General features: G+C 21.7%; 2 protein-coding genes across 4 annotated transcripts; one reads left to right on the plus strand and one right to left on the minus strand.

Moving 5' to 3' along the window:
- The first annotated feature begins 967 nt into the window (after window positions 1-967).
- LOC129611326 (vesicle-trafficking protein SEC22b) lies at window positions 968-2,078 on the plus strand. Its single transcript, XM_055524410.1, has 4 exons — window positions 968-1,186; window positions 1,253-1,362; window positions 1,419-1,674; window positions 1,750-2,078. The coding sequence occupies exons 1-4, from the start codon at window positions 1,112-1,114 to the stop codon at window positions 1,942-1,944; spliced, it is 636 nt and encodes a 211-aa protein (XP_055380385.1). The 5' UTR covers window positions 968-1,111; the 3' UTR covers window positions 1,945-2,078.
- A 102-nt stretch (window positions 2,079-2,180) lies between these two features.
- LOC129611325 (dnaJ homolog subfamily B member 14-like) lies at window positions 2,181-4,376 on the minus strand. 3 transcript variants are annotated; one of them, XR_008697155.1, is made up of 5 exons: window positions 4,181-4,376; window positions 3,277-4,057; window positions 3,039-3,202; window positions 2,791-2,972; window positions 2,181-2,362 (listed from the first exon to the last, which is right to left on the minus strand). XR_008697155.1 is itself a non-coding variant. In XM_055524409.1 (4 exons), the coding sequence occupies exons 1-4, from the start codon at window positions 4,203-4,205 to the stop codon at window positions 2,845-2,847; spliced, it is 1,098 nt and encodes a 365-aa protein (XP_055380384.1). In that variant the 5' UTR covers window positions 4,206-4,376; the 3' UTR covers window positions 2,391-2,844. The 3 variants fall into 3 exon arrangements, 1 of the variants encoding a protein (XP_055380384.1); XR_008697154.1 differs by lacking the exon at window positions 2,181-2,362 and adding an exon at window positions 2,391-2,682; XM_055524409.1 differs by lacking the exon at window positions 2,181-2,362 and having other exon boundaries at window positions 2,391-2,972.
- Between the last annotated feature and the right edge of the window lie 13,055 nt (window positions 4,377-17,431).

The raw sequence follows: 17,431 nt of genomic DNA on the forward strand, positions 1-17,431 counted from the left end.
ATAATGACATTTAATTGTCAAAAATGACTTTTTATAGAGGAACCAGGTTTCGCTAAAAAAAATTGTGGTACAATTTGACAATATAATATATATTCTAAATATATGACAAGAGGTGAAGCTAAACTTACTTTTATAAATATAATTTTACTAAATAAGTAAATTTTTTTATCTTCGTTTTCAATTAAAATGCGCCCTTAACTGAAACGTCATTTGTAAAAGTAAATAATAAATGAATAAAAATGTTTGCAAATAACATAACGAATATACTTTTTATTTGTTAACATTGATATAGCCCACTGCTTTAGGTATGAATCAAAATCAAAATTTCATCAGCATTAAACATTTTTATTAAGCAATTCAAGGGAAAATATTCAAAAAAAAAAAACATATGATAATATGTTTGTTGAACAAATGTTTAAATATAAAATTACAAAGGAAAACAATAAAAATTCTAATTTCCACCATTTTAAACTGCCTATTTTGTCAAAGAAACAATATCTGAATAGAATTCAAAAACATTTACAAATACTACTTTTATCAAATTTTCTTTAGATTGAGAAAAATCCATGAACAATGGAGAAGATTACACATTCAGTATTCGCATTACAGGTTATTGTTGAAAAAGTGATAGATAATTACACTATAACTTTTAACTGAAGAATTAATAGCTAAAAAAATAAAAAATTAAATTGACTTGAACACTCGACTTGTAATCTTCGCCAATATTTGATATGTAAATATAGCCAAAACTAATGCCTAACATAATATGAAAAAAAAAACGAATTTAAAAGCCACGACTAACAAAAATGTATTTTTGATATTTGAATAGACATTTTTGTTATATTAAATTCAAATCAAACAATTCTATTCATAAATCGATTTATACTTCTCTTTATAAAACAGAAATAATCGATTGTACCTTAGGGTTTTCACCAACACATTTTCGATATTTTTGTCCCATCACAACTGCTGACGTGTTGACGTTACTTAAATTTGGGATTTATTTTTTAAATTTTATACACTTTGGTATGCTTAAGAGATAGTATATCGAAGAATATATTTAATTTATAGGATTTTAGTAAAAACAAACAATAAAAAATTGTATTAAACCATGGCTTTACTTACAATGATTGCAAGAGTTATTGACGGACTTCCTCTGGTCGGTACAATGCAAGATGATGAAAATGTAAGTAGAAAAATTCATAAAACTTTTACCATTTATCATTTAATTTTTCTTTGCTCTCTTTTTTAGACTGGAAGAAGCATATTAGAGTATCAAAATCAAGCCAAACTATTATTTCGTAAATTAAGTTCACATTCACCTTCAAGATGTAGTATTGAAACTGGTCCATATCTCTTTCAGTAAGTACAAAATTGAGTTACGAAACTATCACATAATTTATTTAAATGTAATTTAGTTATTTGATAGAAAATGACGTATGTTATTTAGTTATGTGTGATAAGATGTATTCCAAAAGATTGGCATTTAATTATTTAGAAGACTTGGCACAAGAATTTCATAACAGTTATGGAAGACGAGTTAACACTGTGACAAGACCATATGCATTCATAGAATTTGATGTTTATATACAGAAAGCTAAAAAACAATTAACCGATCGTAGAAGGAATATTAATACAATAAACACCCAATTACAAGATGTTCAAAGAATAATGGTAAAGATTAGCGACTTCCTACAATTTAAAAATTCATTGAAAATTAATTTTCTAAGTATGTATATCAAATTTTAGGTTCAAAACATAGATGATGTTTTACAGCGTGGCGCTGTTTTATCCGAATTGGATACAAAGACACAAAATTTATCAATGATGTCTCAAAAATATAAAAAAGACGCAACTTATTTAAATCGTAAATCAATGTATATGAAAGCAGCAGCAGTCGGAATAATATTTTTCGTTTGTGTATTATATTTTTGGATTCTTTAATTTTAATCATTTCTTATAAAAGAATTTCTATGTTTTCACCCTTGTTTTTCTATGTTTAATTGGAATATGTTATTTTTAAAAAATTTTAAAGGTTTTTTGTATCTTTACTTCTAATATTGTTGTTATACCTTTAAATGATAGATGATTTGTAATTTTGAACTCATTATACATAAAAAGTTTTGATGAAAAAAATATTTAAAAATTATAAGAATTTGTAGGTAAAATACAAAATAATGTAAATATTTAAAATTGAATTATTTATTTTCACAAGGTTGATCTGAATTTCAATTTATATAATTCTTTTTGTAATCTTTTTGATTAGTTACTTAGTCATTGACATAATCGCTAATTTCCAAAACACGATTAAGATATGATTGCCCAAAGTTCATCTCTAAACGTTAGCGCATCAACACGTAAACTGAAAAAATGAAATGCGATAAAAAAGAAAGGCATCAAATTATTTTATTCAGTATTTAAAAGATTTATTTTAAATTAAACAAGAAATTCAACAATTAATAGATACATAAATAAATTAAGTTTGTCTTAATTTTTGCAAATAATAAAATTTAACAACCAATATTTTACAACAAAAAATAACAAAAAAATAATTTTTATGAACGTCCACAATTATAATGTTGATATACTTTCACTTTTGTTTTGATAAACTTATGATACATGTAATTTTTCATCTTCTGAAGCTCTATTATTCATTTGAATGACACAATATTTTCTAAAATACTGATTCATTTTTGTTACAAAATTATCTAATTTAACTTAATATATGAATATGTAAAAATTTAATTAAATGAAAATGAAAAAAATTTGTACTGTACATATAATACATACATTCTTTCAATTCATATTGTGTCGCATAAGCAAATGAAAATACTGTATCTTGTATTAAAACATTGCATATCTTGTCAATCCAATTTTTGCTAAATTTTCACAGGATGGTATTTTTAGCGCTTGAGCTTGAGCTATTTGTGAACGCGAACCAAATGTCCGAGCTCTTGATATCATAGCTTCACCTGAAATTTTTAGATTTTTTTTTAATTATCGTTCAAAAACTGAACGTTAAATAACAATTTACTTACGATAATTTTTTTCTCGGAAACAATTTTGTTTCATAGTATTTATATAGTCTTCTTCAACTGAACTTTCTAAACGCGCTACAGAACCTTGGTAATCATCAGCGAAGCTCTGTTTTACATAATACGGTATTCCTAAATGAACTGTGTGTCTTTGAACATTGTAATTACTAAAATTTACAATTAAAATAAATTTTTGTATACCGCTATGTACAACATCCAATTTAAAATAATAGATACTTACTTTGAATATGACAACCTGTATAGTGGGTCTGATGTAAAGAACGACGACAACATCGATATCAGAATTAAAACTAATATGAGACCAAATGCCAAACTAGGTTGTGGACCAGTTTCGTGATGTTGATGATTACTACTATTAAAACGTCTTCTCTCTTGAGATGGAAATTCTCCAAAAAACATATTGAATAATTCTTCTGGTGATACTTCAGATTCAAAACGATCATTTTCATAATTACTGTGAAAATGGTGATGAAAGCCAGAAAATCCGCTTCCGTTGCTAAAATTATTTTCTCTTCTGTTTGTAATGTACGGATTTTTTGATACAAAATCGTATTCTTTTCGTTTTTTCGGATCAGTTAAGGTAGCTACTGCAGTTCCCACCAATTTAAAAGCTTCTGATGAACCAGGAGCGCTATTTTTATCTGGATGTAATAGAAGAGCAATTTTTTTATATGCTTTTTTTATTTCAGAATCTGTAGCTTCCTTAGTAATATTTAACATTTCATAGTAATCTTTAGCCTTATTAATTTTTTTCACTAAATCTAATTGCTCTTTGGTATAAGTTTGAGAATTTTCTTGATCTGGTGGTGTATTGTTTTTTTCTTCTTGTGGTTTTCTTCTTTGATGTACACCATTTTTTGGGTTATAAATTTTTTTCAAATGATGCAATAAATCGGTTGCTTTTTGTGATGGATAAAGAATTTGGGCTTTTCTTAAAAATTTTTCAGCTTTTTCATAATTACTAGCATTTAAGGCTTCGACAGCTATATCTATACAACGTTCTGAAACAATTAAACTCGTTCTTAATTTTTTCTTATTTCTATTTGTTCATACATTTAGAACGGAATTTATCGATTTTTAATTAACATATAATGTGTATAACATGAATGTATAGTAATATTTACCTGATTCATCTCTATTACTATCCATTGTTAATACTTAATCCAAAAAATACGAAAATTGAAATTATCCAAAAAATATTACTCAGCAATTATTTATTTATTTATTTATTCGATAACTAATTAATATTAATTTATTTAACTTTTCTAAATTCATTACAAATAATAAAGAAAGAAAAATGCATGTATCAAAAAAATACTTGTCAGCTGACTACTAAATTCTGAAGTTAAATACTCGTTGTCATTTTGACATTAAATTTGATTAATTAATAGTTATGTCGCTTATAAATAATCAAAGAGAAACTACGTATCACTTTGCTACATTTATTTTTAAAATGTAGTAAATAAAAAAGTAGCTGTATTTAACTAATTAAATATTCATAAATTGTATTTTTTCGGTAACTTTATTAGCTAAAAAACGATTACACAAATTATAAATTATTTTTATGATTGTAAGACTGGATTCATTGGTTAGGTTATAAAATGTCAATTTTGCTATTTGTTTATATACTCCATCACCAAAACTATATATAATTCTTGTTAAAAATATCAAATAAAGTAAAATACTTTATAAGAAAAAAATCGATAAATGATAAGAAAGGAATTAGTTCGACTTTAATTAAAATAGTTCAGTTTAAACTACAACGAAGTAGTGAAGTAGAAATAGTGAAAGTCAATAAAACTTGGCAAGTTTCTATATTATCATAAAAATTGGAAAACAGTTGTATTTAAACTTTGACCAGCTAATGTATCAATTTGATTAAACGGTGGTAACGGTGGGTTAAATTTTGTTCATTGTTAAAAAATATAGAAATAAATGCATAGCGGCCTACAAAAACAATATTCCAAGAATTAAATTTTAAAAAAAGGAAAGAATATAAATAATTTAGCTGAAAACTGCATTTACCGGTGCATATTTGCAAAGAGAAAATTATTTCAAGCTTAACATTGATGTGTTTTTCTTGGCAAGATGATGTTCAATATTTTAAATATCAAAGCTTAAAAAATGGATCAGAACAGAGAACGATGGATTAACCAGAAAATATCTGAAGTGTTACGGATGTAATTACGTGGTATGCATACCTAATTAATATCATTCTATTATATATCAAGTAATATGTAGGAATATGTTCCTTCTCGTTAACATGCATAATACATTTGCAGGTTTAGTTTTGCAACTTTTGAAAAGTGGGTGGAGTTTTTTATCACAGATTTACGCAAAAGTTTTTACTTAAATCTAGGAATATTTAAAACACAATTGGAAGAATTTTTAATAAGCCATGTCAGTTATTAGAAAATTTTAATTAAATTTGGCCATCAATTTCAGATAGATAATCACAAATTTTACAGTAATAATCGCTTATTACTTTTTAATTTTTTTGTTTAGATCCATTTTTTATAAGAACAGCATTAAGTTAAAAAATTTTATTATAGCTCCAGTTAAATTCTTTTTCCATGTATACATATAATTAAAGATGGTAAAACCCGAATAATCATTTCATTATTATATTACAAATAAAGTGTTTACCTACCTATTCCCATATAGAATCATTTACAACGGTTTAAAATAACGGTTTCTGTATTTTACTACATTCTTAACCAACATATTATACCTATCTACCAACAATGGAACAAAAATCTTTTGCAATATTTTTTGTTCTTGTCATAAACAATTACGCGAATACACCTTTTTCCGTTTTTTTTTTTACTGTCCAACACCACTCTGAAAATTAAAAATAAATCAAAAATAAAGTTTTTAATTGTATAGCAACGAATTTGAATTTAAATTGTTCAGATAAATTTATAAAAATTATGTTTAGTACTTAAAAATTCATTGTTTATTATAAGAAAATATTTTCATACATAAGATTTAAGAGAATATTAGTATTGTAAAACCTTATCGATTTTTTAACAATAAAATAAATCTAAAGTTTTGGTTTCCTTAAAAAGTTCTTTAATAAAAATGTGTTAACATTATTTCTTTCTTTCATTAATTCGGATTGTATGTGTGTTTTTTTTTTATTTTTAAGCCATCTATAAAACGATGAATATCCTTTTAGCTAATAATTTAAGTGAAACCTCTTAGTTTTTTTTAGTTTTTTTTTTTGTATTTTTGTTGAAAAATACAACAAAAGGGTTCCTTGAAAAACAAAAGATTTTGTATTCTTTTTTTCTTTCTATAACAAAAAAAGGAAATCAAATAAAAAATTCCTAAAGACAAATTGTGTGTCAGCATTTTTATTTTGGTATAGATGAAAAATAATGTCCAGAGCAACAAAAAAAACAAAATAATAGAGAAAACATAAGTAAAAGAAATTCAAAAAATTTATAAAAATAAAAATAATGGCAAGAAATATATACTTAAAAGTTTCCATGCCATTATTTCGTGAAAAAGTGAATTCAATTAGTTTTCATAAACAGGAGTGCGTAAATAGTTAATAGAAAAAAATAAATCATATGGAATTTACTGTATACAGAATATTATAGAAGGAGATGTAGAATAAAAAAAAAAATCCCAAAAACAGAAATCTCGTTTTTGCTTTTTTAAATTGATAAAGATTTTGGAAGGATATTTTTTCTATATTATATGTTATAATATGAATATGTGCATATAATACATGAAGTACAAATCTTATCTATATATAAAATCTCTAGAATTCATTTGAACGTTTCGTTTTAACAAAAATATTGAGATTTGTTGAGTGATTTTATTATTATTATAATTTACAAATCTGTTCTTTTAGATTATTATACAATTCAATTCATATATTTCGCCTTAAAATACTATTAGAATCTTGTAAAGTCTTATACTATAGGTGTTAACATACGATTATAATATAAATATTTTATATAAATATAATCATGAATATTTTATTATAGATATAGAATGTTAATAATTTAAATAAATTAAAAATTTTAATGTATAAAATTAACATTATTATTCTCTTTAGGAAATCATTGTGTTGGGAATAGAATTACAGAAAGATGACGGATATTAGATATTTTTTTATTAAACAAAATTTATTCAGCCTTTAATGGCACTAACACAAAAATGACTTCATAATTATTAGCAATAGCAATTAATCTATTCGTTAATTATGTGGAATGCAAAATTTATTAAAAAATTAAATTTCTTTATATATTTATATGTATGCTAACATTTGAAAGAGTTTTGGAAATTAATTGGCCATATACTAAAAGTAGTTTTAAATATTCAGTTTTAATAATTTTTTTTTTCAAGGAGGATTGCTTCAGAAATGTTTTTATTAATATATTACTTATTGTATAATTTTATATACGTTTAATTAAAAGGCGAAACAAATATATCATTATTTTCATTACAAAAATAGTATTGCTATGGCAAAAGGGTTATATACATATATAATTTCGTAAGAAAGTGTTTCTATTTTAAATGAATTGTATTACGAATTATCTTATTATATCTTTGTATATATTGTGATCATTATGTTTAAAATATTTACATATTGCAGTTTTGCTGTTCCTCCTAATTTCAAATTTACGAATTCGTTACATTGAAAATACAAATTATGAACGTTAACAAAGCACTCGTTTAATATACACTTACAAATTAATTTATTTTCCTTTAATTTATCAGTGTATGACCATTATTTTAATTTTTTCATAATAAAAGTTACTTATCAGTAAGGTTTTGGAAATTATATTTTTAATTTAAGCATATCTATAAAATATTTTTCATTTTCAACATTTTATAATAGAAGTCAAAAACTAAATTTTTGAAAGTGTTTTAACTTAATTATTAAGACCTGCACAACTTAATTTATAATGTTTTGATTATATTCATAAGAAATTTACCTGTTGTCGATATTAATAGTTGAGCCTTAAAACTATTATCTAGATAATATTACTCTTTACTTAGAAACAAAATCTGTTTCTCTATTTATTTTTATTTCACAAAATAATATTTCTTTAAAATGAAATCAATATAAAACGCATAATATTTAAAAATATAAAAACTCAGTAATTTTTGAAACTTTAAAAACAAAACTCATATGGGACCAGGAATAACAAAGATCTGAAACTTGTAAAGAAAAATTTTAAAAGTATTCAAAACTATTGATATTCATTGATCATTGAGAAATCTTTTATTTTACATAGATTATTTTATGCAATAACTCCCGAAAGTATGCAATAGAATTGATTTTTTTTTTCTCTAAATGTAGCAATAATTGTATTTATTTTCTTTTAAATTCAAAATATAATTATTATCTTCTTTTTTTTCTCTTATTATTATTATTATAATTTATATTATGACATGTTGACAAATTTTTATTCTATTGATTTTAGATTTAAGGATTTATAGCTACGTATATATATATTGAAAAATTCAAAAATGCAATATTATCCTTTTTATTAAGAGTCTCTTTAATAATAATAATAAAAATGAAAAATTTACAAATATAATAAGAAGAAAATAAACTATAATTTTTTTTATGTACCGTATTCCTAATACACTTATATTTTACTTTCAAATATGTATGCAAATATATATATACATATATACTCTAAACATATTTATATATACATTAAAATATCCGGACCCAATTTTTATTCTTCAGTGCCATTTATTTTTGTTTAACAGAAAAATAAAAAAAAAAATAAAATTTATAAAACAAAAATATTAAAAACTCTATTCTCAATTGAACCATCATCAAGAGCATTAAAGCACAAAACTTATTATATACATCTAAACATATTTAAATGCATATAAAATATATATTTCTGTACTACAAATGTAGGTGTATGTATTCGTACGTGTATGTATAAAATGAAAACAAATAAAAACAGAAACTTAACAGAAACAAAAACAAAAAAGAACTAAACATATTCTCAAATATTAGTTTCGTAACATTTTCATATCCTTTTTCTCTTGAAAAGTAAAAAGCTTACAAACAAACATAATAAAGCACATATTCATGCACGTACATCCATATATATAACAAATTGTACTTTTTAAAGTAAAAATTTAACACAAAACAGCAGAAACTCTATATAAACTCCTTAGGAATACAAAAAAAACCAACATTACTGTTATCTATATATGTATGTATATGAATTTTATATTTCATATTCATATATGTGTATATACATATATGCAAATAAATACACCTACATAATTTATTTATTAATATCAGAAATACAAACATTTTTGAATATAACGTAGAATAATATTTTTTCTATATATCTTTATATTTTTACTATATATGTATATATATATATATTTCTTTTTATATATAAAACAGCATTAACGTCGGTATTCTCCCAAGAGAAAATCTAAGACAAAGCTAAAACCCGTATAACTCTCAGGATATTAATATATTCCCATAGGAATTTCTATCGCCTTATCCAATACTCTTCATCACAATTTTTATATTCTACTCTTATTTAATATTCAATATATGTTTACATATATATATTTATATTATGATATATATATATATATTCTATAATAATATTTATGTGGGTATATTAAATGTGTATTTAAAATTATATATATGTATATATATATACATATTTATAGAAAATTCTCTTAAATTTAAAGAAAGAAATCAAAATCAACTAAAATTATTCAGAATTGCGAATGTTTCTATATATAAAATGAAATAAAATAAAATACCATAAATATTTTATTTTAGAAAATGTTAAAAATTTATTACTTTTGTTAGTATACTATTATAATTTATTAATAAATGTCTTTTTTTTATGAAAATTCAATAAAATTTAAAATTTTATATTTAATTTTGAGTTAAAATTATGTAAATGCTAAAATATTCATTTGGAAAACTTAAAATTCTGTCAAATCTTAAAAAAGTAGTATCTTTAGTTTTGTTGACATTCACCGGAAGGATTTTCGGCAGCTGATTTTGTTGGGAAATTCTTCATGCTTCATTGCTCAAATTGTTACTTTATTTTTCTTTGTAAGGTCAGAAGTACTAAATTTGATTACTGATTTCAATCACATGTTAATATTTTCGGGAAGAACAAAACAATTGAAGGAATTGAAATCTCTTTTTACTATTTCCCGCTATTAACGGAATTAAACGTTATAAGAAAAGTTTTTTTTTTTTATTTAAATTTTATACTTTGAAATTTATTTCAATTTGGTAAGTATACTAAAATTTTAAGTTGGAGCTTTGCCATATTATGTTATAAAACATAACAACACGAAAAATGACATATATAATAAATAAAGCACGAAAAATAAAGCATATAGAATTGAAGTGAACGAAAATTTTTTAACACTCTGTAAATGTATTACTGATATTTTTTATTCTTAAACTTCAACCAGAGCACTTAATAACCAATATTGTACTGGCGCCCAAAATTTTCAGTATACGAAATATCAACTTGAATTAATTTGAAAAAAAAATTTTGAAATGAAAATTATTTTGATTAATATTTTATAACAATTTGATATACATACATATATAAGTATAACCGAAATTCAAAGATCACAAAAACATATATGTATGCATGAATCTGTGTATAGTACATACATGCAATTTGTATTAAAAAATTTGTATTTTTATTCGTATACACACATACATAATATATGTATAAAGAAAAGCACGTGTTTTTCAACAGTTTTTTATTCTTTGTAATTACATATATATCCCTAAAATTGTAATATAAGAGATTTACTATATATATACGTATATATATCATAATATTGTTATATATTATATTTTATTGTATTTATATTTATTATGTATATTATATTATTAAAATAACAATAATATCATTATACAAGAGTGCATAAAAATTTAAATCTCAAATGAGACTTAAATTACATACTTATTACAATAACTCTCACACCAACACACATATAAATACAAATTATATATGTTTATATATATTTTAGTGAATTCCTTTGGGCAATGAATAATAATAGTATTTATCAGCGTAATTATAAAAAAAAAAATAAAAAAAATACCAAAAAAACAAAATTTTTGAATAATTTTATTATTAAAGTGCATATATGTATATCCAGTGAATGTTATATGAATGGTATAACATATATGGTATACATATATGTGTGATACCCATCCTGTAGATCATATGTTTATAAGAATGACAGTAAGTTGTAATGTCAAAATGAATTTTCTCTTTATAAAATGCACATTTTATTTAAAAAATAAATTATTATCTATTTTTATAAAGCGAAGGACATTCAGATATTGTTTCTTTTCATTTTCAAAAAAAAATTTATTCCTGTGCACCAAATAGTATAGTAAAATGCGAAAAAATTACTGTTATTTTGAATTGTTTTTTTTTTTTTTTTGAAATATTTGTTTACTTTTTTTCAAGTTTTTCTATATAATTTTACTGTATCAACTAAAAGTGTGTATTGTTCTCTATTGAATTAAAATTATTTTATATTACTAACTATATATACGGTATAATTGTTATATCAGTATATCAGTTTTATATTCAAACATTACAAATATATTTTCAACATTTATACAATAAAAAAAATTTTTTTGTATCCTTATAAAAAATATTTTTCATACTGGAATTAAAAAATATAAAAATTATATATACAAGTATAAAATTATTCCTACATATTATATAAATATATTTCCTCCATACAATATACTCGTAATATTGTATACCGTTATGTTCTTATGTGTATTAGTTTTGCTGTTTTTATATTTTTTTATTTTCCTTTTCTTTTGAAATTTTTTTTATTATAATATTTTTCTCTTTTACTTTTTCTCTTATTATTATAATTTTTCTTTTCTTTTTTGTTTTATGCTATATAGGGAACTCAAATAAATTTTTCAGCAGAACCAGTATAGCAGCATGGGATTTGAACAGTAGCATTTTTATATAACTGAAGGGAATAACATTGGGAAATAAACATTTCCCATGGGAAATTCCAAAGTATAAAAAGAAAGAAGCAAAAAAAAAAAAGAAAAACGAAAAAAAATATAACAAGTATAACAAAATGAGAAAATAATAAAATGTGAAAAACATGAGAATAAAAATTATAAATAAAATGAAACTATAGTTAAAAATATATGAAAATAACGAAAAATAATAATAATAAAAATAAAAATGAGAAAACCAAGGGAAATGAAGAGAAAGAGAAAGAGAGAGAAAAAAATAAAGAAACAGTAGTAGCAGAAGAAGAAGAAGAGAAAATAACTCTATGAGGAGTTGTTATACGAATAAAATGTTCACATGCACAATATATTAAAAAAAAAAAAACCTACATATTACGTACTATATTTTTTGAACACATACATATATATATGTATATATAAGTAAGGATATATATTATTATTATATAATATTGTATTAGTGAGAGCAATATTTTTACAGTTTTAGAGTTTTGTATGATACTATACCGTTAGGATTTCGATAAATTCATATAAATGCATATACATACTATGTACACATATGACATATATATATATATATATATGTAATATATAATAATATAAGTTTTTAAGAAGCAAAAAGGATATAATATTTTATTCGAAGGATTTGTTTCTTTCTTTCTATTTTGTTTTGTTATTTTGTTTTTTATTTTCCAATTCTGTTTTACTGTTTTGTTTTTTTTTTTTTTTTTAGTTTTGGGCTTTTTTTCTTTTTTGCTTTTTTATTATTATTATTTTGAAGCAGTGTGGCAACAACATGTAATAAAAGGCAAAAGGGAATTCACGTACATTGTAAGTTTTGTGTGTTTTTTGTTTTTTTTTTATATTTTGCTGTTCGTCTTCTTTCAATATTATTATTTTTTTTTTTTTTGTTTCTCTTTTATGAATGGGTGGTATGGGACATTTTTTTACAAATATATATATATACAAATATTAATATAAATATAAGACAGTATGAAATGCATGAATTTATATTTAAAATAAATGTTCGTTTTAAAAGTCTTTTGTAAATTTATTTTTATGTATATATATATATTTTGGGTATATACGATTAAAAGTATTTTAATTTTAAAATAAAAACGTTTAGTTAAGATAAAAAGAAAATTTAAGAAAAAAAAAAATACTCATATTCTTAAGTTAATAATTTAATTTTTGCATACTTTTAGGAATTTTATTATTTGAAAAATAAATCATGAAGAAAATACGAATATTATAGGAATTTATTTGGATGATACTTTGTCTATTGTTAAGTAATATTTTTGTAATACACATAAATACATATACATACACGGATTTATGATATAATTATAATATGAATGTGTGCGTTAATCTCAACGGTATATTTTTTGAATTTATTTATTACATTTGAGTGCATCAATCAAAAAGAATAAATATGTATATGTAAATAGATAGGTTTATTATAATATTTAAACATTTTGTTAGAATATATTTTTATATATTAATGTGTAATAATTAAATATATTATTATATTAATATTTATAAAATTTTTGTTATTCGGAAATTATAATTTTAAGTTATTAATAATATTTGTTTAATATATTGACATTAAGAAAAATTATAACTAAAATCTAGAAAAATAATATTGTTAATTTTATAAAAATTTAATTAACTAATCGTCTTTTAATAAGTTTATATTATAATTTCGTCAATTTGTTCTAAATAAGAAAATATTCATTATCTTTAGTTAGTTATCAAAGTTTTTGGAAAATTTTATTAACTAAATTTTATTTAATTTAATAAACAATCTTTGAGAAAATTCAAATTTCTACTAGCATAATCTTAATTAAGGCATAAATTTATAAATTCAGGTTTAGCGCAAATAAACAGAATATTTTATAATTATGTACCATAAATTTCATCTTATTTCCTCAATTAATTTATAAACAAGTAATATTAATTAAAACTATTTATTTAGTATTAAAATTAAAATTATTTTATAATTTTAGAACTCGTTCATTATTCATTTGCTTATGTTTTAATGTATAGATTAAAATATTTAAAGAAAAAATAAAATTTAAATAATTTTTTTAATTTTTATAATTTTTTCATTTACCATATATAAGAATATTTTAACAAATTACATGTGAAAATTTCCGTACATAATTAAATCATTAAAATAATAATGCAAACGCCTAATTTTATGCAACCTCGTTTTTTTCTTTTTTCTCCGTTTTTATTTTTGATAATGAAAATTTAAATATGTCAATATTTTTATAAAACGTTTTGTCATTTTGTCAATTTAAATATTTCCTAATTTTAAAATAAACTTCTATAATACACATATATATGTATATATATATATATATACGTATAATGTTATTTTAATAAATAATATAAATATATATATATATATATTATAAAATATGTTTGTAAATATGCTGTAAATATATTTTACATTTAAACAATTTGAGATTTGAATGTTTTTAGAGAATTGAGGAAAAACTAAATTCTCTAAATTTTTTCCTAAAAGAGAGATAAATAAAGAGAATAAGAAAAATAAAATTAACAAAACAAAAAACAAAAAAAAGAGAACCGAGAGATTTTTCAATTTAAAGAGACAAAACAAAATATGAGAATTGAGAAAGTGAAAATAATTTTCTTTTCTCTTTTCTCTAGATTTTCTTTGTCATTGTATATGTGAGAGCACATAAAAATTATACAAAAACGCAATGAAAATTTTTTTTGAAGCTATTACTTTTGACAAATAAACTGTGGTAATTTAAATTAACAGACAGACGTTAAAATATTTTAATTTTTAAATATTTAAAAATTTTCCTTATATATATTAAATAAATTGATAGTTTTTTCTTTATTTTATTAATAAAATTTCAATTATGTTTTAATAATTTTGTTCAGTATGGATGTATTTAAATGAAAATTGTAGCTAATCATATTTAAGGATCATTAGTGAATCTAACTAAGATTATATTCGTAATTATTACAATAATGTATTTTATACAATTATTGTAATAATTACAATTATACACTAACAGTTTATGACTAACAGTCTTTCGCTACAAAATTAATATTATTCAATTGTAAATACTCCAAAGTTTTATAAATCATATAATTATGTTGATTCTTGATTCAAAAATAAAAAAACAATTTTAATAATAAATTCCAAAAATTTTAGGATCTTTTTCAAGAATATGCAATAAATATTTTCAGATGTACTTAAATGTAGTCAGAATATATATGTATTTGAACTAATCGACGGAAATTCTTTCCCCTTAAATCAAGGTACCAGAATATTTATTACACTCTAATGGATTACAAATGAATTAATTTCATCCAATCCATCATCATCAGGCCATCATTTGGAAAATAAATTTATGAATAAGAAAACTTTGCATTTGAATTCGTATTTTATCCTAATATTATTAAGAAAAGTTATTACCATAATTAAAATTTTTAAATAAGTAAGAACTATATTTTAGGAAAGTAATAAATAATCTATATAATTAAAACTTAATTTTATCGATAATAATATTATGCAATTACTATAACTTGGGCCTAAAATTTAATATTAACTACAAGAAAGACACAAAATTAATTAATTTACTTAGTTTTAAAGAATGGTATTTGAAAATTTTGCAAGTTTTGAAATATATGAAAACATATTCACCCTGGCAGTCATATCGCATCCAAATATCGCATGTAATGAGTAATACTCTCACGTCTATGTATTATTCTAGTAGTCGCAGACGTGATAATTAAAAAGTGTTATCAATCTTAACGTGATAGCGGATCTCAAAATCATCATGTGTACTCTTTCTGTAAAACTTTTCATACAATTTGATAATCATTTTTTATCAACTCAAAATTTGCACTCAGTGGACCATTACGTCAATGTTTTCCTATATTAAATGTATAAATAAAATAGAAAAATTGGAAAAAATTAGTAATTACGAAAACTATTTAATTAATATTATAGTAAAATAATTTTACTTTACTTATTTTTATATTCATAATTGGTGTTTTTTTATTTTACAGAACAGAAAACAAATATGAGCAATTTGAGCTTCTTATATAAATGGTAGAAAATGTTAATGGGAGCCGAAGGTTTTGTCGTCATACTCAAACAAGCACTAGCGAGTTAATTTAAACAATTCATAAATAAAATAGTAAGTAAAAGGAAATGTAAAAAAAATAACATACGTTTTAATATTTAAATATAAACAAAATTTCTTTGAAATGCAGTAGAAAGTTGCAAGGAATTCAAAAAACCGCTAACTATTTTTACTTTAAAACTTTCTTTGTTCATGAAAATAAACATGCAAATCACCAAAATATTTTTTACTTCATTCAATCTTAAATTTATTTGTGACGTCAGCTATTATTGCTACAAACCTAAAAATATTTTTTATCGCGTCTATAGACACGACTACTACTAAGGCATATTTGAGGTGACGTGATGTTATATATTTTTTTTAAAAAAGAATGTAGGTGATTATTTAGAAAATAAATTAATTTATTTTTTTTGTAATTAATAGTACTCGTATACAATTAAAATTTTGCAATATTCTAAACATTTAAGCTTAATCGAATTAAAATCGGGATTTAGTGTTGTAAAATCAACTTTATCTTTTATATTGAAAATATACATATATGTGTATTATATATTTATATAAAATTATATAAATTAAGTTAAATAGAAATTTTATATTACATATACTCTTAATTATATTTACGTATAAGAAATTTAGATCAACGAGGGAAAGTTTTAGGAATAAAAGTGCCAAAGGATATGCAATAAAATTTTTAATAAAGAAAATTTAATTTCTTTTGGGGGCAATTCAAAATATTATTTTTAACTTAAAATATAACTATCTACATACATATGCATATATTGTTATTTTTTGTATATACTTTTAACCTTATACTAATTTGAATTTATTAAAATTACATGCTCCACATTTATATTATTATATGTAATAAATATGAAAAAATATTTACCTACGCATAGAAATTATCCCTTATTTTTATTTTATATTTTATTTTTTCTTTTCATTTTTAGTGTTATTATTAAATAAATATATATGTTTGTATATATATTTATTATTATTTTTACTATAAGTAATATAAAACCATAATTTTCTAATTCCATAAGTAGATAGTATGTAAATCTAATAAAATTTTGTTTCATCATAATATAAGTCAAATGTTAGAATATTAGCGTAAAAACTATGAATTACACATATACATACATAAGTATATTATAGGCCGTCATACATTTTTATAAAAATTAAAATAAAATTTATGAAAAAAAGAAAAAAAAAGCAGAAACAAAAATAAATAATATTTTTCTACGCGT

The sequence above is a fragment of the Condylostylus longicornis genome, unplaced genomic scaffold (genome assembly GCF_029603195.1).
Source record: "Condylostylus longicornis isolate FDR11 unplaced genomic scaffold, ASM2960319v2 ptg000049l, whole genome shotgun sequence".
Classification (NCBI taxonomy): Eukaryota; Metazoa; Arthropoda; class Insecta; order Diptera; family Dolichopodidae; genus Condylostylus; species Condylostylus longicornis.

What these genes read in the sequence shown, in the direction of transcription:
- LOC129611326 (XM_055524410.1), top strand. Translation starts at nt 1,112, where the DNA reads ATGGCTTTACTTACAATGATTGCAAGAGTTATTGACGGACTTCCTCTG. An exon ending in ACTGGTCCATATCTCTTTCA is followed by an intron (nt 1,363 to 1,418) that starts GTAAGTACAAAA and finishes AATGTAATTTAG; the next exon opens with TTATTTGATAGAAAATGACG. An exon ending in AAGATGTTCAAAGAATAATG is followed by an intron (nt 1,675 to 1,749) that starts GTAAAGATTAGC and finishes ATCAAATTTTAG; the next exon opens with GTTCAAAACATAGATGATGT.
- LOC129611325 (XM_055524409.1), bottom strand. Translation starts at nt 4,205, where the DNA reads ATGGATAGTAATAGAGATGAATCAG. An exon ending in TAGTAATAGAGATGAATCAG is followed by an intron (nt 4,058 to 4,180) that starts GTAAATATTACT and finishes TAATTGTTTCAG; the next exon opens with AACGTTGTATAGATATAGCT. An exon ending in TACAGGTTGTCATATTCAAA is followed by an intron (nt 3,203 to 3,276) that starts GTAAGTATCTAT and finishes TGTAAATTTTAG; the next exon opens with TAATTACAATGTTCAAAGAC.